Source organism: Mycteria americana, chromosome 2 (assembly GCF_035582795.1).
Source record: "Mycteria americana isolate JAX WOST 10 ecotype Jacksonville Zoo and Gardens chromosome 2, USCA_MyAme_1.0, whole genome shotgun sequence".
Lineage (NCBI taxonomy): Eukaryota > Metazoa > Chordata > Aves > Ciconiiformes > Ciconiidae > Mycteria > Mycteria americana.
Genome location: NC_134366.1, coordinates 58643258 through 58664234, shown reverse-complemented (window position 1 = coordinate 58664234; position 20977 = coordinate 58643258). Strand labels below are relative to the sequence as shown.

General features: G+C 40.6%; 1 protein-coding gene across 8 annotated transcripts in view; it reads left to right on the top strand.

Moving 5' to 3' along the window:
- Positions 1 to 20977, top strand: part of GLI3 (GLI family zinc finger 3) — a 215829-nt gene that overhangs the window by 152002 nt on the left and 42850 nt on the right. For 6 of the 8 annotated variants that reach the window (XM_075493579.1, XM_075493580.1, XM_075493583.1 and 3 more), the window contains 3 exons: positions 2460 to 2661; positions 18635 to 18851; positions 20311 to 20427. In XM_075493579.1, coding sequence (XP_075349694.1) covers positions 2460 to 2661; positions 18635 to 18851; positions 20311 to 20427 — 536 coding nt within the window. The remainder of the gene's footprint in view (positions 1 to 2459; positions 2662 to 18634; positions 18852 to 20310; positions 20428 to 20977) is intronic. The other 2 variants (XM_075493585.1, XM_075493586.1) reach the window with 2 other exon arrangements.

Below are 20977 nucleotides of genomic sequence, written 5' to 3'. Positions count from 1 at the left end.
ATAAGTGGCAATCCCTTTGTAGTTGTACAGATTCAAAACTGGACTTCAGATCCATAAGTAATTTTTCGAAAGTGTTTCTCCTGGAAATCACATTTGAAACTGTTCATACATGGCCATCAGTAGCACATGGTGACTCTCAGTTGTAAATACAGAAATTTAACTAAGTCTTGCTTATCAAAAGAGAGGGAGCTGTGCTTGTCCCCTCTGAGCATCTCTGCTGCCTTCTTGCTGGCACAATGAGGGCTGTGCCCATCAGTCTGAGGAAAACAGAGGGTTCATAATTATGTTTACATGACCGCAAACTGTTGCTGTCGTGTATAGCACACCATTAGGATGGCTGGTAGTAACGCATGATGCTGTGGTAGCAGTGCTTGAGTAACATCTCATTTTGCTGGTCACCCAATGTCTAGCAGGTCTTCCTTGTCCCCTCCACTTGCTGTTTGACCAGGAACACCCGTACTTAGCTATCCCCTTGTAAAACCATGATAACGGAGTATTCACCTATAAAGCACTTGAATTATATCCTCAGCTGAGGCAAATTACATTACCGCTGCTGACTTCAGAGGAGTTGTTGAACAGTCAGTGGAGGAGAATTGTGAATGAAAGATGTAAGTGCAAAGTATTGCTATTTTTTTTTTACCATGACATGTATTTTGTATTTCCTTATTAAATATGTTGCAGCTTCTTATAGCTGCTGATAATTGTTGGTTTTTATTTTAGCACAAATAAAAGACCTCTGCCTTTGAAAGACACGAAGCACAGTACCAAAAAAGTATCAAGCAGACACAGTACAATAGCAAGCTCATAAAAAGGAGATAAAACAGATTACATAAAATAATGTGTAGTAGCTTTAGGAAGAAGTAAATGGCTATGTCTAAATTTTAAATGATGAATCAAGAGCATGAATATTCATTAAAAGACTGAAGCGGTATGGACTGAGACCTATTGCGGAGACAGAACACAGAGGAAAAAAACCCTCTCTATTAGCCAGATGCCAAAGAGAATTGACACCCATGTTGGCTGGTTGAGGCAAAACTAAGCGCAGATTAGGAGAAGGACTATAGACAGAGATCTGATCACACAATCACAACAGCAATAAAGTGGCAGCTTTTAATACCAGATGAAAATCTTGGATAGCATGCTCAGAAGGAAGGGCAACCTGCTCAGGTGCGTAAGGAGAACGTAATGGCAGATAATAACGCAGCTCTGTCCTTGAGGTGAGTGTAATTGGAGTCGGTTGGACTCTTCCCCTGGTTAATGTTAGGTACATAAGCTTCAATACCCTATTGAAAAAAGGTCCTGGGCACCAAGAGATGAGCAAGAATTAGGAAAAGCAGACCCATAATGGAGGCTTGTGGCCAACTGAATTATTAGCAAGTTACAGAGAATGTCAGGGGGTCTGGGAAAACTAGCTGTAAAGTAGGCATCATACCCAAGACCTGCATGACCCTGGCTGTCAGGATCATTAGGGCTCAGTCCTTTACTACAGGTTAAAGGGATTAAAAAGGTAGAAGCAGCAGTACTGTTAAACAAAATAGTTCAGTACGCAGTGGGGAAGCTACTTCTCTCCTTCTCGGTCTCAACTGAGATCGAAAATAATTAAATAAAGGGAAGAAATTTGAGGTGATATATCTTCCGTCAGGACTGCAGAGAGTTGGGATGACATGGTAAAATAGACCAGAAGAGGTAGAGATTTTCAGAGCAGCACAGAGAATTTAGAAATGTAATATGTATTTATTTAAATGGTATCTGTATGGTTGCCTTCTCTTTGCTGCTTTGAAAAGCTTAATCTCTAGTTTCAAAGAAATTTGGCAACTGTAGGCCCCTGTACACCTCAACACAAGAATATCATGGGATCCTGTACAAATTCAAATAAAGCCTACTGTTTCTCAGTCTAATGCCATGAATGTCAATTTGACTTCTGCTGATAGAGGTGGCTTTTATAGCGTTTTTTCAGTCTTGATGTTTAGTTTTGCACAAAGTATTGACCAGGCAGAATTACGGTCAACAAAGGAAATGCTGCCTCTTCATTTCTACACTATATTTTACAATTTAGCTTTGGCTGTATGTATTAAAGTGATGGGGGTTTGGGTTTGCTAGTAGTCCAGATCTGAACCACTGTCTTATTGCTCATGGTTGAATTAATGATGTGAATGTCTAAGAAGCCATCAGATTCATAAATCACCAGAAATGAGAGGGATAACTCATAAAAGTCTTTTCCTTTTGTTTAGCAATTTATCATTTTGCTTGCACATTAATAAACAGAGCTCCCCTGAGGTAAGCCACAGGAAGATAGATTTTTCTTCCTAATTTTCCTCAATCATAGCCAGTAGATCACAAGTGGAGAGAGTGGGCTTGTCACAGCATGTTGGTGTCTTGCGTCTCCCTCTACCCATCGCTGATAAAAAATAAATGCGATTAAGTACCCTGGTGGATAATTATTTGTGTTTACATAACAGGCGCCAGGTTTCCAAGTCCAAGATTGTCAGCTAGACCAAGCCGAAAGCGTACGTTGTCCATATCCCCCCTATCTGATCACAGCTTTGACCTTCAGACCATGATACGGACATCTCCAAATTCCTTGGTCACAATTCTCAATAATTCTCGTAGCAGTTCCTCAGCCAGTGGTTCTTATGGCCACTTATCTGCAAGTGCAATAAGGTAAGAATAGCATTTTCTACCTATATTGTATATTCTCATTTTCTGTGTCATACACACACATGCAAATGTGAATGTATACTCACATCTTTAAGTAACTGTTTTGTTTTGTAAATATGTGTATTTTGCAGTTTCTATAATGTATGTTCACTGGAGCTTAATTTAAAGTACAAAACACTTTTTTTCTTGCTTAGAAAGGTAACCCCAAGGGCCTTTCTGGCATATTATTGTCCAGTGCAGATAATACTCCATCTGACCAGCAGTAACAGTGTGTGTATGTGTGCTCAGGAATCTGTTTTCAGCGAAGAAGCTCTAGGATAGGTTTGTGACTTAAGTCACTTGTGTTCTTCTGGCCATAGATATAATGTGACATAGGATCGTGAAACGTTCCTACATTACAATCATCAGAGAGTAAAGCACAGGCATGTGGTACCGTTCAATTAAGATGTTTGGCTAGAACTTCTTGGTATTCATCTCCAAGTTTTTTTCACATTTTAGTTCGTATATCGAAGATTAGACTTTCTGTGGCTAAATTATCTTTTTTTCCTATCAAGGAAGTACTGTTATCATCCATCATCAGAAATTCTGTGATTTTCACTTGGCTGCTTCACTTGCATGTGCAAGAAAACAGTTGTTCTGGAGGCAGAAGAACAGACTAGCAAGGGAAGAGGTGGGCAGAAGTTGTACAGGAAAGGGAAGCAAACAGGGCACAGGGAGAGGGAACAAAGGCAAGAATGTCAAAAAAAGGGAGTGGAAGAAAATGACGAGAAGCAGCAGAAAAAATGGAGATGCCACTGCAGAACGTTCTTGTATTTGTGACATTGCTATATGTTAACTGAGAAAAGTTCCTTTGGTATTCCAAAAAAATTCCCCAACCTCTCCAAATTCTCAGAAAATATTGGTTTTGTTTTTATGGCACTCAAAGAGTGCTGCTGGTCCCTGGCTTAAAAGCAGCCTCCACCTTCAATTTGCAATGAGGCAAAGGAGCAAGTCCCCACAGCAATTTCTTGAGATCTAAAAGACCCATTTTTGGCAAGGCTCAAACATGCCTCTCCAGCAAAAATGACGCACTTACAGCTTCAAAAACTGGCTATGGGGATTTGCACTTTTGGAGAAAATGGGCCATGCAACTGGTGTGTTAGAAACCCTGAGCCTGCCAAACTTCGAAATTGACAGCACTGTAAATATTTGGTATTAGCATAAGTGCTGTTGGTTTTTTTTAAGCACTTCTTTTCAATAGTCGTGCTTCATAGCTCTGATGTACTTGAATAGCTGTATAGTATTTCACAGGTATGATATCATAGGTCTGCAATACAACTCTGCAATCTATGTAACCACGGTCCCAGTTATGAAGCTCCATAATGTGGAATATGATTTATGTCAATAGCTGGCAGCAGTTTTGGACCACATCTGTTAAATACATGTACTATATGGAGGTGTACTATCCCCACTGTCAATTTAAGATGGGATGGCACTTCAATTACTAACCTCCTTTTCCATTGCCTGTAACTTTGGTAAAGCAAATAGTGCGTGAAAGTTGGCGTAGTCTCCACAGTGGAGTAAGTCTTCTCTCATTTTACTCTTCCTCCACAGCTGGAAATGGTTGGTATATGTTTTTGACACATAGAATCACAAACCTAAGGGCCATCCCTGCAAAGCCAGAGTCAGATGAATAGTTTTGTTGAAGATAGTTGTGGAACTGGAGTGAGTTATGGGAAGAGACTGAGTAAGGATGCTAAGGAGTAGCACAGTGAGTCTTGCGAACTGGTGTCACTGAAGAAAGCAAGGCTTGTGTGACTGAGCCTATGGTTGACCGAAGTTTTCAGTACTTTGTGGTCATACTTGCCAGGCATGCATAATCCAAAATTTCACACAATTTTGAATTAATCTTTTGTTTTTTCTTTGATAAGAGATGCCTGTTCAACATGAAAAGTGGGAAAGGTACCTCTCCATTCTTCCCAGTGGAAAGGAGGGAAAGGGAGAGAGCTAGCTCTCTTTCCAGCTTTGCAACTCACCTCTGTTGATGCCCTTTAACTTCTCCCACGTGCACCTGTCTATAAAAGAGTTACACCAAAATAAACAGTGACGTAAGGTATTAAACCCAAGCCACATTTCATTGCTTTAATAAATTCCAAGACTAAATAGCAATAAGACTATCAGTAAAACTTAATTTATTGGAACTCACTGTCTTGTAAATAATGCATTCAGCACAAGGACTGCTGTACTGAATCAAACCATGGGTTCATCCCATTTAATATCCTGTCTGCAACAGTGATCAAAGTGTAGAAAAAACTTTTCCTAGTGTAAAATCCCAGCATCTGGAAACTTGCAGGTAAATCTCATAGGAGTTGCTGCAAGAAAATGGTACAGTTTGGCAGGCCACTAGATGGAATTGCGAGACAGGAAGGATTTGTATTTTAGGCAACATCAGTAGCATTAACTATACTTAATATTACACAGTCTTTACTACTACTTTTAGATCTTGTTTCCAATCACTTTTAACTTAGCCCATATAATTTACACTTGGCAGCATATTTCATGGCAGATACCTATCTAATGCTGAGTATTTCCAAAAAGTGCCAGCAAAGTTATTTATTTCTCAGAATGAAGTTAGGGAAGAAGAGACTTTTCTGTACAAAGTATAAGACCTCTTGCTACCTATTCTCTGAGAAGCTACAATTTGCCAGGGATGTTGCCTAGATGGTATAGATGTGATCTTAGCTGTTCTTGAGAAATTGTCCCATTCAGCCAAGTGATAAGCCCTTAAGAGGTTTCTATTAGCATGTGTTAAATAGTCTAAGCATTCAGCATGTTCCAGTCCAGGGCCCGCAGAGAGGAAGGAGGACCTTTCCCTGCAGCTGCTGCTCTGGTTAATCTGGTACCTCCTTGGGAAGCCTGTGGAGGCTAAGCTGTCTGCCCAGCCATAACAGCCTTCCCTGAAGGTGAAAAAGAAGGTGGTCTTCAGAGGAGACAGGAGTCAGACCAGGAACTGTCCAGGTTAAGCAAGCTGGGACAAAATGCTTTTATATAGCACAACATAGCACTTCACTAGAAGAGAGAAAAAGCTGCAAAATAAAGCATGCAGAAGCCAGTCATTAAGGTGAATGAAGGTACTGCCCCCTTGTGATTGTGCTTTGATACCATCTTTAATTTCAGGGTTGCACAGTATTTTTTCGCAGGGCCCCTGCCTGCTTCAATGCACAGGCTGAACATCGTCCCTGGATCAGTCAGAGCTGCAGGACCCCACCTCACCTGTCCCAGGAAGCTGTAAAAGAGGAGTGAGCCTTTTACCAGGTTGTTTGCTGCCTGGAGGGCAGACCCTGCTCTTGCAACACAATCCCAGCCTGATGCTGGGCAAACTGAACTAGTCGGAAGTGACCACAGTTGCCCATGTGACCATGAGTGACCATGCTCATACAGTTTCTCTTCCGGAGGCCCAGCCTACCACTCTTAATTCTGCAGAGGAGCCGAATTGCTCACAGCCATGACTTGAAGCTACTGGCAACTATTTTGAACATTTCATGTGCTGTGTCTTGTTAACTAACCCAGGAGATCTGGTCTCCATGCCTGAAATTGGGCAACCACAATAAGTAGCACTTTTTACCTTCATCTTTCTTTGATTCTTGTTCCTGTGCAAAATCCTTCCCCTTCACCTCAGAGGGAGGTTGAAAGCATTAATGTTTTGTGAAGCACTTAGATTATACAGTGATGAGCACAGTAGAGAAGCTCAGGAGGGTATCAGTAATTATGTATTCACTGATGGTTTAAATACAATGGAAGGAAGGCCTATGGGCAATACTCTGGGCAAGGAGAAGAAAAAATACCAGAGGGTCTCTTAGTGAAGACTATTGTTCATCTTGTGCACTGAACGAGTTATGAATCCTGCAGGTGGGAAAAGGGATGCGTGGTCACATAACGAAAAGCTGATGAGTCAGCACACGGAGGTATGGGCAGGTTTAGTTCTGGTATGTTTGATTTTGCAGGCTCAATGCTCTTTTAACCTGTTTTTGCAAAGGTGCTACTTGTGTTAAGAAAGCGTCTCCAGGACCTCACTGGTCTTTGCATTGGCTAAAGAAAGTACATGCTCTGGCTAAAAGATTATATCCCATGCTTCACACAGCTTTTCAGCATAGGACCCTCTATATGAGCACTGTGGGATGTTGAGGATGAAATCAAATGAAAGGAGCCACGTTTTGGGCTCTGTTTTTACAGAGCCTAGCACAGAAGGGCTCTGGTCCTTGACATGGGTACTACTGCAGTTTGAATAATAAATAGTAATAGTTTAGCACAATCCAGATAGGGCTTGACGTGGCGGGCGCTTTGTCATTGTCAGCTGGCGGTGTAATGCTGTATCCTGACTACTGGCTGAGTACTTGAAAAGAAGATGTTGCTCCTGCTGACAGCTAATAGTGGATCTCCTTTAGCACACCAGGTAGAGCTTCTACTTTGTGCATTGGAAAACACCTGGTTTAGGTCTCAGCTGGGAGAGATTATGCAGAAAGGAGGCATATGAAATAGCATCAAATGAGGATAATCCTTCATTTGACATTTACTCATTTGGTTACCTGCCTCAGTCCTGCAGTGCAGCACCCCTGCTATTAATCTTTTGTCAGGATGTACTTAATGTTATATCTGCTACCTGTGACAATTATTAGACTTTGCACTTCAGTAGCACTTCTTTTTGAGAGGCAGCGTGGCCTCGAGTAAGTATAGAGGGGTAATCATTTCCCATGGTATTAAGAGTACCGATTCAAAACCTTTACAAAAGATTACGTGGTCTTTAATAAACACAGGAGTTTGGGACTTCATGTTCTATATGATCTGAAATTCAGAACCTCTATATTTTTCTAGTCCCTTAGCAGTGCTGCGATACCAAATTTACAAAGAGTGTTTTCAGAAAATGAGCCAGATTCCCTGTCAGCTACAAGGTTTTTAAATCAAGAGTAGTTCCACTTACTACAAGAGACTTTCTTTGGGTCTAGGCAAATGTAACTGTGAATATGCCTTAGCCATCTGATAACGTGTTAAAATTCAGTTTCATGGGAGCCCATGGGAGCCCTCCTCCAAGATTTGAAAGAAACTGAGAAAGCACAGCAGCACTTTTTTTTCCCCAGGCTCTGCCTCCCTGCTTCCCTGATGTCATCAGAACAGGAAGGAGCAACTAACATAGTGTGGTTAATTACAGCCAGATCCTGGTTGTTCTGGCTCACATTGGTTTGCTCTGGGCTGATCTGAAGCTGAGCATCAGGGAATGGTGGTGAGGATACTTTCACAAAGAGTGCTAGAAAAAGACAGGCAGGTTTGTAGGGTGAGCTTAGGCAGCAGTGGCTTAATATCAGTGAGGAAGACAAGAGTCTGTGCTTCTGCAAGCAGGTATTGGATTCTCAATGATTTCCTCATTTCATATAAGCTCCTTGTATAGAGCGTTTGTTGTATAATTAGTCAGTGCCCTCCTCTCTGAAGTGCTTTATATCTAGAGACAAGTGACCATGTATTACTTTCTCCAGTTTCCCTTGGCAAACGCAGAGAGAAAAGCAAAGACAAAAATAAAACCAGAGTTAAGATATACCAATGAAAGTATAAGCTTATCACAGAGAAAAGTGAAAGTATCTCCAGCAGAGAGCCCAACAGTCTCATTATGCACCGTATAAAAAAGGCAAAGAGTATCCTTTAATCAGGTTTAAATTATCCAGTTTTTGAATTTAACAGAATGTCTCGTAGTTATAAGACAGGGAGCCCTCATGTTCTCAGTCTTCCTTCTTTATTCAATATTTTATATATTCTTATTATGTCTCCTCTTATTCATCTTCTTTCTGAGGCAAATGGTTGTTTTCACTCTGCTCTTTAGAGAGTTCTTGCATTGTCATTTCTGCCGATACTGTCTGAAACAGTCTCCCTCTACTACATCCAATAATATTCCAGAAGAGGACCAGCAATTCAAATGCACCATGATTTTCTGTGTTCTGTTTCCCATTCCATTTGTCTTAACATGTTTTTGCCATAGCTTCATGTTGATCAAATTTTCATTCCTCCATTGAATTCTGCATTGAGACAAGTGCTTCTCATGAGTTGGCTCAGCTAATTTAGAACCAGTGTATGAGTAGTTCAGACTCCCCTTCAGTATCAATATACATCTTGCTATCAGTATTGCTCATTCATCTAGCACACTTGGCTCTGAAGATAACCTTTTAGCTCTGCACCATGCTGTTCAAAATAATTTTGTCATATATGCAGATTTCATTTTTTCATTGCTCGACTCCATGCCCAGATTGCTGACAATTGCACTAAAAAACAGAAGACCCCATCTGAGAATTTGTATCTAACTTTTACTAAAAAACAACTGCTTAATTCTTACCTTCGATTTCTGTTTGAGAATGTAAGTTTTAAGTTTGTATATTTATGTAATTAAATCTGTGTAAAAGGACACAATCAAATGTTGGTTAATGAAATGAATCTTAAAAAGGACATGTTTAGAGTAGAACAGGTAGAACAACAATATATTCAGCAATGTTTTGCAAGAAGCTCCTTATGAGAGGATGTACAGGGTAAAAAGGGTGTTAATTATGTGAGCATTACAGGTGTTCTGCTCTTTTATTATCACTCTTCCTGGGATCTGCCTAAGTGAGATGTAGAGCTGACTTTGAGTGAAAGCTTTTCTTGCATTAAAAGGTCTCTAGTTAATTGCATGTAATATGTTGTAAATGAAGGCTTAGTTGCAGTTCAGACTGAGTCGAATTCAGACCAGGTGTAACCCCACTGAAACAGGTCTTATTATAACTAGACACATCACATATGTGCAGCACAGGGCTTTATTCTTCGTGGTCTTGTACTGTGTATGGTTAATCTAAAGAAGGGAATATAATGCTCTATCATGCCATAATGGCTTCATTTTTTACCCTCTTTCAAGAAGTGTGAATGGCAGAGGAGTGCTACAAAGTGAATAAAAATGAAATTAGTCAGTATTACAGAAAGTTGCATCTAATTCAGGCTCTGTAGAAATGTAATTTTGCAGCTAGCCTCCTATAGAAAGCTCGTATAGATTATAGGATGGTGACATTCTGGGAGATTGTTTTGGACGTCACCTGCATCTTGCATTAGAAAGTGGTGGATGTTTTTCACCACAAGTACACACAAATGGCAAGGTTTCTGCCTTCAGAAGGTGTATAATGTAAGATTTCAAGCAACATAAAGAACATAGACTATGCAGGCACATGTTGCATGCACTTTTACATGTATAGATACACATACATACAAGTGTGATTATGTATGTATGCCTGTAAACATGTATGTCACAGATCTTGTAATTAAAAGTCAATTTGAAGCAACTTGTTCCAGCCTGGTTCAGTGTTACTCGAAGAGTTTAAAGTCGTTGGACCCAGCGCATTATTAATTCCAGGAAAGTTTTGGAGCTAAGAGAAGTGTGCTGGAGTTTAACACTTCATTACTTAATTTTCAGACCCTAAAAGCAAGCATTAATTAGCACTTTCATGTAATTAATGATACCAGTTTTAGAAACCCAGAAATGCTTAGCTGTGAATTTAATTCAAAATTATGTTTGCCAGAAGTGTCGTGAGCTTGCATGGAGGGAGCACAGATGAATTACGCAAGGTACTGTTAATACAAAGTCCAGTTAGGATGCTAAGGATTCCTGAACAGGAATTATCCCAGTGAGAAGGATAAAGCTGTCAATGCTGTCTGAGCACATAAGGTTAATCAGCGTGGCTCTGTTGCTTTCAGTGAAACTATTCCATTTTACTCTGGCATATCACAATGTATTCATGAAGAAAAATTTCACCTAGCCTAGCAGATAAAACAGAATAGATAATATGGTAAGCTGAAGAGAAAGTACAAACCACAGACTCTGTTAATTTTAAACTGGTAATAGAACAGTGAAAAAAGAGGCAACGATATATGTGAGTTAAATACAATTGTAAAATGATGACTATTATCTGATGAAAACTAGAAAAAAATAGTATAATATATGCTATACTTTATTAGATGCAGGATACATCTTTTTACAATTTCAGTTAGATGAGTTGTCTCCAAGTTAGTGATTTTTAATGAAACGTGTCAACATTACAAATGCAGAGGGATATTCGTGAAACCTAGTCAGTTTTGAAAAATTATTTCAGAGGATTTCAAGTCTCTTACATACCTTTACAATCACACCACATGTCTGGTTTCATAGTCACAGTTTGATATTGTTTTCCCCTGTACTTGAGTGACAAGCCATAAAAGCAACTGGTGACTTGTCTGCATTGTCTACTCAAAACTCAGTGTTGTCAGTTAGAAAGTAGAGGGAAAAGAACAGGATTTAAAGCAAAACTCTTCTTTTGTATTACTAAAAATGTTACATATATGGTGGGTAAAATGCTCCAAACAGAAGTGCGTTTTTGAAGTCTCCCTTCCTGTAACGCCATTTGGTTTTCATTTTGCGTGTAAGATACTTGAAGCAGTAAGAATTTCACAAATCTTTTCAGGGCTGCCAGGTTGCTGAGTGCATTGTCTCTCCTGTGACCTGAGCAATTTGTCAACAGTCACTCTTGCAGGTTGTTTCCATCAGGAGGAGAAGTAGATGATAGAGTTGGAAACTTCCTTTTTATTCAATCCTGTTGGTTTACAAAGAACGTACATAAATTCCTGTTTCCACCAACTCAAACAACAGGAGACAGTTTTCTTAGGTGATGTTCCTGGCTGCTTCTTCTCTTCCAGGTGCTGTCCAAGGAAAACTCATTGGCTTTCTCTCTTCTACATCTCTGTTGGGGTCAGACTATGAGTCTGTCCTGCTGACTATCCGCAGCTTTCCACATCTGATTATGCAGTGTTCCTGGCTGCATATTACACATATACATAGTTCCATCAAAATATATACATAAACTGCTGTGTATGAAGTCAGCTTATGCAGACCCTCTCAGCATCCATGGCTCAACTGCCAGCCACCCTTACTTAAGTCCTGCGTTTTGGACAGTGGCTCCTACATGTCAGTTTACCATGGGAGGAATGAAGCTGTTTCTTACATTACTCCTTATAAAAAAAGAGCACCTGAGCATGTGAAAAGCAGTATTTGATCACTGTGAACTTAATTGTGACTTGTATTATGACTTAATTCAGTTAAGATTGCAATCTCTATAGGGCCCAGGTTTTAGGACAGCACTTAAGGACTTGCTGAAGTCAGTCCCTCTTCAGAAGTATTTAAGAGTTATTAGGGGTGCTTTCCTGAAGAGTAGCTGGGTACATTTGTAAAACGGGAAGGGTGCTTGTTTGCCCCTTAGCAACATTCCTAAACAATAAATAAGGACTTTGAAAATCCAAATCAAAAACTAAAGGTGAAATCCTGGCCTGGTGTAAGGAAAGGATAAAAACTCCATTGAATTCAGTGAGTCAGGTGAGTCAGTCCATTGAATTCAGTGAGTCATCCAACATTTATTAGTGGGTTTCTGCACCCTGGTTTCTCAGTTTCACTTGCCCACAGGCTTCATGCAACTCTTAAGGGAGAGTAAGACAAAGTAGTGATATCTGTACCTACTTGAGCATGAGCTAGAAGAAGCCATGGTGTTATCCTAATACCTGATGATCAGCTTTATTGAACATTAAGCCAGTCCACCTACAAACTACCTCTCCCTTCATGAACTGGGGTCCTTTCTGGAAGGACTTGGATGGTTTGGTCTGCCTAATGTCAGTTGCTGATGGCAAGAACAAATGATGGAGGCTACAGAGTGATCTGGGAATGCCAAGGCTTGTCCACAAGTCAGGAAGGGCCTGTGTGCCCCCTTGCAGTGCAGGGTGCACCCTCCCTCATGGAGCGAGCACTTGGTCTGTGAGTGCACCACCCAGACGTCAAACACCCTTCAGGCCAAAGGGCCTGAAGCCTTCTCCTGCACAGCAGTGTAGGTGGAGCCAGTGTGTCTCACGATGACACATGTTCCTGTACTGCGACCAGTTCTGTACATTTTATTTCAAGAAAGATGTTAGGCACTTGGGGGGACTACAAGGAAGAGCAGAGAAAATGATCGAGGTCTGAAAAATGACACCGATGAGTTAAAATAGACTTGACCTAGTTTCTCCAGATTAAAGATGAGACGACTGGACAGGAAGAGGGTATAGTAATAATTTCAAATATGCAAAAGAGAAAAGAAAGGAAGAGACTGCGAAGGGGAAGGTGAATGATGAGTGCTGGGTAAAATAACAAAGTGCTGGTCTTGAATTGCTGCAGGAAAGATTTAGGATAGAGGATAGGAAAGAAAACTTTAATATGGTAAACATAACGTGGTTCTATATAAATAAACAAAGATATCCCAAAGAAACAAATCTATCCTTTTGAAATTTAAAAAAGAAAAAAAAGATATTTTAAAACATAAGAAATGTCCCACTGGGTCAAACTAGAGGTATTAGATACTGTCTAGTCACACAGTCTGTCTCTGATGTTGGAAACAGCGGATGCTATTTAAGAAGGACATGAACACACCTGCTTTCTGACTTTCGTTCTCTATGTGCTCTCCCAACATAAATAATCACTAGATTAGCAATCCCAAAGCATATTCCCTTGCTTGTTGCTTTTAGTATTTCTTTATGGACCTGTTGTCTTTGGACTTGTCTAGTCCCATATGAACCTGCTGGCTATGTCTGCCTCCTGTGGCAGCTGTTCCAGAAGTCCACCAATGCTTTGTTGAATCTCTTTTAAGTTATTCACCTATGGCTTTCACTGAATGCCCCCTAGTTTACAGGCTTGAAAAGCTCTTTTCCTAAAACCTTGCAAAGCAGAACTGGAAAGAGGAAAGCACTCAGTTACTTTTGCAAGACATTTATATCAGATCTTGCAGAACTCCGTGTGTTTTGTGATACAAGGAAGGTATCTTCACAGTTTTTGTGAAGAAAAGAAAACTATCGTGATATAACTAAACTGTCCTGACAGTATTCACAAAATTGGGATCTCCTCGGCATTTTTGTGTCAGCCTGTCTTCTTAGGCACACCTATGCAATGTATAGGAAAGAAGGAATTTTTCCTCACTTGAATTCACAGCTGTTTTGCAGTAAATTCTGCAGCTGTGACCAGAAACTGGATGACCTTGTTAGTAGGACAGCCACAAAGTAGCCACAAAGTTTGGTTTTGATTATAACGTCTGTTTTTCTTCTTCTTGAAGTCTGTTCCTTAAAATTTGATGTGCTCATGTAATTGCAATGTAGTTCACTGCCCTGCTTTACCTCCGGTGAAGGGAGTTTGAGACTTCGCAGAGGAGGAGAAGAGGAAGAGAGAGAGAGAGACAGACTGACAGACAGACACAGAGTCCCACAGTATGGAAAAATAAATGATATCACTGATGGGCTTTTCTGTCAGGGTATATGAGTTATTGAATGCTTAAGCAGAAGTATTACACGTTTTTTCTAGCCCTTATCCCCCATAAAACTCAACAACTAAAAATATAACATGCACGTAGTTTATTAGTGGTCTTACATGCATTCATCTTTTTCTTTCTTTCCTTTTCTACTTTGTTTAAAAAAAAAGTCTGTAACAGAAATACAAATCAGGTTCCCTCCAGTGGTGTAGATTTTAATTTCTCAGTAGGTAGATGGAAGAAAAAGATTCATAATTCACTTACACTTCTGTGAATCCAAGATTTTTTGGAAGTGACTGGTGTTTCAGAAAATGTGAACGATTGGGGCAGGCATCTTGCGTTCTTCTGGCATCTGGATTTTGGAAGTGTTGAGCACCCCTTGTTTGAAATGCAGCCCCTTTAAGATATCTTAAAAGAAACATGATGCAAATTGAGGCCTCTGAAACCACTCATCGCTTTTGAAAAACCTGGTTGTTGGTTTTAGTAGTTCTGGACTCTCAAAACGATTACTTTCAGGTCTTATTTACCGCCTCTGGGCATGAATTTTAGACAGTTACTATGCGACACCAGTGCCGTCTTGGTGCACATTTCTAAGCAGACATGGCTGTATCGGCTGAGCAAGGCCAGGTGGTGCTGCTGCCCACCCTTCCTGCTGATGTTGGCCTTCTGGCTAGAAAGCAATGTGAGCTTGGTGGGGCCAGCAAGAGGGCATACAGCTGCCGGTCAAGGCAGAGGGATCCCATGGGGTCTGAGGGGACTCTGGGTTAAGGGGATTATTCACATATCCTGTATTCAAGAGTTATTGAAAAAAGTGCGTTAAAAACTTTGGGAAGGAGGGCAGGAATCTAAGCTTCCCCTTCCCAACAGAGCGGCTCCATGCCAGCAATGTTGTGAGCTTTGATTTCATTTTCTTCTTTTTGGCCCATAACATCAACTTTATTGTCGAGCAGCCTGAATGATGTCTGAAAGGCAGAGAAAGACCTGCCACCTTCTGTTCTCTTCAGAATCTTCTGATCTTTTCAGATCAGAAAAATTGTCCAGGCTGCCTTGTGACAGCATCTTGCATGAGGGTGACTTAAACCCAGCCAGGTCATCTTGCCTTATGAAGAACTCTCCAGAAACAGCTGGAGAGAATTATTTGAAGGCAGCTATCTGAGCTATTTAAGAAATCACCCTTGCGGCTGAACCGTTATCACCATTTCTGAGTAGTCCCCCTAGCTGTGCTGGCTATTCCTCTGCTCCCTCACGATCTCCTTTTCATTTCAGCCTGAGATGTTTGAAGTTTGGAGGTGGAGGGAATGAAGTGCAGGTTGCCAGGCTCTGTAGGAAAATCCTACTACCTCAGACTCAACCCTTGCTGCTGAGCACAGGGCAAAAGAAAGATACTAAAGAAATAAGGATTCCTCCTTTCCTTAGCACATCTGTCCAGCTGTGTCTTAATGCATCTGCTGCTGGTGTCATTGTTTTCCAGTAAGAGCCACTAGGTAAGATGATGTCGGTCTCTTCTGCTGTACCTTACAAGTTTGCTTGTTTGCAAGTTGGACAAAAGTTGGCAGTGCCTGGCTTAGCATCTTCCTTCTGGAGGCTCATATGGTGTTAAAGCAGATGTAGATAAAGAGGACATCTCTATGAGGTAAAATCTGTCCTTTTGATGGAAGCCATTTTTATTTATATAGGGAGGGGAATAGCAAATACACTTACTCAGCATTTAAGCACTTGCACTGTACTGGTGTAAGGTGCATCACTGCAGGCCAGTGAAACTAGCTTCTGTATTTGTTAAAGCAGAGCTGCTTTTGTCCTTTAGTTAGGAAGGTATTTTGCCGTTGGGGAGGCATCATCACTCTTTGCGTTGCTCTACATGGGGTAAAGAATGCAAAGGAGGGATGCTTGACCAAAAATACCCTATTGACACAGCAGTCTTTTCCCATCTTTGGAGGGACTGAGTGGAGAATATTGCCAAACTCCAGTAAATGTAAGTGAGCTGCATTAAGCGCAAGTTGAATGTATACATCTTGGGGCTTCTACAGTCTGTTTCCTACTTGGGGCCAAAGGTTCCTCTTCAGCATCAAGCTTCCTGAGTCTCTAGTCACTGGCACCTTAACAGCCTCCTACTAAGATAAAAATATATTCAGATCACAATAGTTCCCTTCTGCCCCTCCTGCACTGTTTGGGAGGGATCTCCTGGGCTCTTGCTTTGGATTGGTTAAAAAATTAATGTCAGATGCAGGTGCTCATGTAACTGTAGTCACAGAGCAGTGATGGGCGGGATCCACATCTCTGAGCTGAGGTCTTAAGTCAGTCACGTCTTGTGGCTGAATCATAAGTTTGTCTTTTTACCATGTAGGATCTGAAGAATGTTGCCAAAATTTTGAACCTGAACTTGCAAAGCTAGGTATTGTTGTGCATGCATAAACACCTAGAAAGGAAAAAAAACCCAACCACCCTGTATTTCCAAGGGTGCTAGGTACTTGGAGCTCTCAGTGAAAACAGTCCACTTACTTTTTTCTTTTAAACTGATTCAGCTGATGGGTGAAGGTGTCCTAGGCATTAACCGCTCACAGAAAAATAAAATACTTCATCCAAATTGTTTGTATGTTGCATTTGTTGATCTTGGCAAATTTGATAGCATCTTCAGGATGGTGCCGTCTAGTGTTTGAAGTACATGAGATGAACTCACAGTGTATATACAGAAGCAAAAAATGCCAGGGTATAGTAAGGAGGCATTGTTTTAGCCTCATGTATGACATTGTAACGGTATGTTTTTTAATGAACAGACCAGAGTAGTTACACTTAGTAATGTTTGTTCACTAAAAAGGAAAAGGGGTGTTAAATCATTGTGTTCTTTGATGAATGGCTTGTACACTGAAGAATAAATTGAACAAACTGGCATAGAGCTCAGTGAACATGAAATCAGCTATTAGAAGAAAGCTTGTGAACAAATTCTGAGCCTGATATGCATCTTTTGATTAATGTCCTATCAATCATCCATAGTGGCTACCTTAGCTAAATCGTGCTGTAATCATTCATGGTTGCTTACAGGAACACTAGCAGGGACTATAGAGCTGCAATAACTGAATATTATTACTGATTTCTCCCTAACTCTTCCTGTGAACAATTACTGTTTTCACTACATTTCTGCCTCCTTTTATTAAAAAGAATACAATGCAAAATGAAAAGAGAGTTCCTCAAAGACCAGTAAAATTCTCCTGGAGTATTCTTAATGATATTCTGTCCTAAATGGGCAAACTATTGTAATGCAGAGTTCTCACCAGGAATAATAGTAGTAATGTAATCACATTGAAGCTGTCTCTTTATGGATTGTAGTCAAACAGACAAAATGTATAGTCAGATTAATGAACACAGAATTTCTGTAGAATTATTACTTAAAATGGTTGAAGTGATTTTAGCTTTTTTTGTATCGCCGTATTTTCAGTTAATGCATTTAACAGCAATAGCAATTAAGACTCCAGACTGTAAATTTGGATTAAATCCACCCTTTTGACATTAGAAGAAGCCTTGATTCTTAAAAGGTATTATGCCTGCACCCCTCTCTTTTAAGACCTAATGTTTTAAATTTGTATGGCTCTTTTGAACTATGGTTGTTTTGGGTTTTTTTAAGGGGAAAAAAAATCAATGAATACTTTTTGTGGTTTTTTTTTTTCCTATGATTGTAAGTTATTGGCAAATGTTTACAGGAGAATCTCATATTCCTGTGTGTGAAGATTTAGTTCCACGCCATTTATTTCTCGAGTATGACACAAAGAATGCTTTGGCACTACCCACAAAATAGGTCCTTAGATGGCAGTGTAATTTCCTCCAAAGTCACTGTAGTCTGGGAAATACGGCGAAGTAATGAAGTGATGACAGGTATTAACATGCATAATAGGTTCTAATAGACATTTACTGTTGTTTAACTGGAAGAAGGAGAAGTGCTTTCCCATTGGAATATTTCTACATTGAAACTCATTGATCACCAATTTCAGAGGGGAAAGGTTAATCCATCAGTTTCTGTAACCAAACGGCACTGATGGCAATTCTTTAGGTGACATTCTGGATGAACTGAGCTTTCCATCTTTGCAAACAAATGAGTGATATGACAAGCATGGTGTTCAGAACACATTTAACCAATTGATTTTCTCTCCTCTTGTAATAAGATCTAGAGACATATGAAAGAGCGTAGCATGAGCCAAGATTAAAGGAACTGCTTTATACACGCGAACATAGGGGAACTGCATTATCAATAAAAGTACTATAAAGCATGTGGGCACCCATTCTTTTTCTTTATATAAAGTTTGTTATTGCAATAAATAGCTGTTATTGAACTGCTTGCCTTTTATTTCAGTTTTTCTGAATTTTATTTCGGTTGGCTTTCTGTGATTTCCTGGTAAATGTTAGGAAAAAATGTTATGTTTTGTTATGGTATCATTTTTGCACTCACTAGTAAATACAGGCCAACTCTGGATTTAAAAGCAGGATTTACCATCCTTTGGGGCATGAAGAAAGACATGAGGGGGAGGGAGGGACTTGACTTCCATTAATGTAAATATATCAAATATCTTTTAAATGTTTAATCTGTACAGTTCCATACTATAATGACCCTCATCTTTTTCCTTCCTCTTCCCTCCTTTTTCTCCCAAATTCAGCCCTGCTCTGAGTTTCACATACCCTCCTACTCCGGTATCCCTCCAGCAAATGCATCAGCAAATTATAAGTCGTCAGCAAACCCTAGGTTCAGCCTTTGGACACAGCCCTCCACTCATCCATCCTGCTCCAACTTTTCCTACCCAGAGACCTATCCCTGGCATTCCCAGTGTCCTGAACCCTGTCCAGGTCAGCTCTGGACCCTCTGAGTCCACACAGGTGAGAGACAACAAAAGAAACCTTTGCACCCCATTAATTTATGAAAAAATGAAACAAATGACATTGTCTTTATGGCAATTAATCATCACTGTCACCGAGACCCTTCGATAACAGTTTTCTTGCAGCTATAGCATTTGCAGTCCCTTTATTATAAATCACAGGAGTGTATGCGCGGTTCCTGATTGGTAGCGTGCTTTTTAGTCCCCATAAATATTTCAGTGTGCTGCAGCAGCTTCTCATTCCAAACTGTCTCTCCTGGGTCTTATACAGGAACATAATACAGATGGGGAGCAAGAAAAAGGGGGAAAACCACATCAAAACACTAACATTTTAAAGATTAGCAGCTTCACCTCCAAATCAGACTGACTATAATATACCTGGGTTGGATTCTGCTCTCCTGACACAGGTGTGAGTAACTCAAAGTGAGTAACTCAATCTGTGAGCAACAGAGGAACTCAAAGATAGTGCAGAGTTTTGAAGATTTTTTTCTTGGATTTGTGCAAAATTGGACTTAGTGAGTTTGAATTAATCATTTCGAAAAACCAAGTTGTATTCTCAAAAGCTGGAGATGTGCAGCAGTGAATCAGGCCCATAATGTGGAGTTTATCACCGTTCGTGGTTTGCCTGCTATTAACTAGTGCTGTTTGTTTCCAGATGACCTGGGATAGGTTATTTATCAGTCTGGGAGCTGTTTATCTCCTGGCTAGCTTTTACAAATGTAGAAGCAGAACATACTGCTGTAGGAAGCATATTGATTTTTTGTGGGGTCCATGCAAGTTCAGATATCTCTAAAAGATCTCTGGATTCCTACAAGATCCATTTGCAGGTGTAGATAATGGTGTTCAGTCTAGCACAGCAAGAGAAAAACAAGATTCTGGCCTGTTTATGTCAGCAGTAGTTTTGCTATTGATGGGGGAATCCAGGACTTCATCTAGGATTTTTTGGCTGAGGGTTTCACACTAGTGTTCAGTTTTTCTTCCTATCCACCATTATAATGGGAAACGCAATAAAAGAGCTGAGGTCTTGTGTGCAGATGTTAAGTGCAAAACCTTTCCTCCAAGTGTGAAAAAATACATCTTTTTCTCGTGTTGATTCGAATCAGTGCACAGTGATTTCGTTTTTCAAAATTGCCTTTCTGAAGTCATCATTATGTGGAAAATTGAGTTCTTCCGACCCCTCCCTGGCCTGACAAAACCAGCATTGGTTTGTAGCAAGGAATTACATCGAATGCCCTCCTTCCTGTTCCCTCCCTGCTCCATTACAAGGTTGAGTGATGCAGCTCTTCCACAAGTTAATGCTATGTAATTGAAGCACAATGTAATTGCATATCCAATATAATTAACAGTGTAGCTTCTCCAAATAAAGTTGCTGAGCAGATGCTGCATATTTCTGTTTGGAGCTACATATTTATCACAGTCTAATTTTGTCTTTTTTGGGGGAAAAAAAAACCTGCTTGCAGCAGAATAAACCCACAAGCGAATCTGCAGTGAGCAGCACTGGAGATCCCATGCACAACAAGCGCTCCAAGATAAAGCCCGATGAGGACCTCCCCAGCCCGGGAGCAGGAAGCGTGCAGGTATGGCGGTCAGGTTACAGAAATAAGCCTTTCATCTCACTGCCAGAGGGAAAATGGACCTCGCCTGTAGCACGTGTTTTCAGGCTTTCTGCCCTCGTGCAGCCCTTCATCTAGTTCACACATGGGCGGCCTCAGCTCACAGTAGCAAGCGTTAAACACGGGCAGCGAGGGGCTGCTGGGTTACGGGGCTGTGTTGCAGAATGAGAGCAGAGAGGAAGGAGGCTGATGGAGAGGCGCCTCTGATCAGTTAGAGAGTGCTCAACCCTCTGTTTGCCATGGAAAAGTGAACTGGAGACATTCAGGTCTTCATTGAGGACATGTTTTCAGTTCAGCAAGAATATTTACGCCACGTTGACTTTTACCAGGTCTTAGCACTGTACTGCATTGAGGCCTCAGTGTCAGGCTCCAGTCTCGTTTGCTATACCAGTTAATACCACTGGTTTTAGTAGAGCGGCTCCTGGTTTACAGTGACTCGGGGGAGATGAGAATCAGAGCCTCAATCTTGTGAGTGAATCCATGAAAACAAAGCAGAGGTCCGTCTAAATCCTTC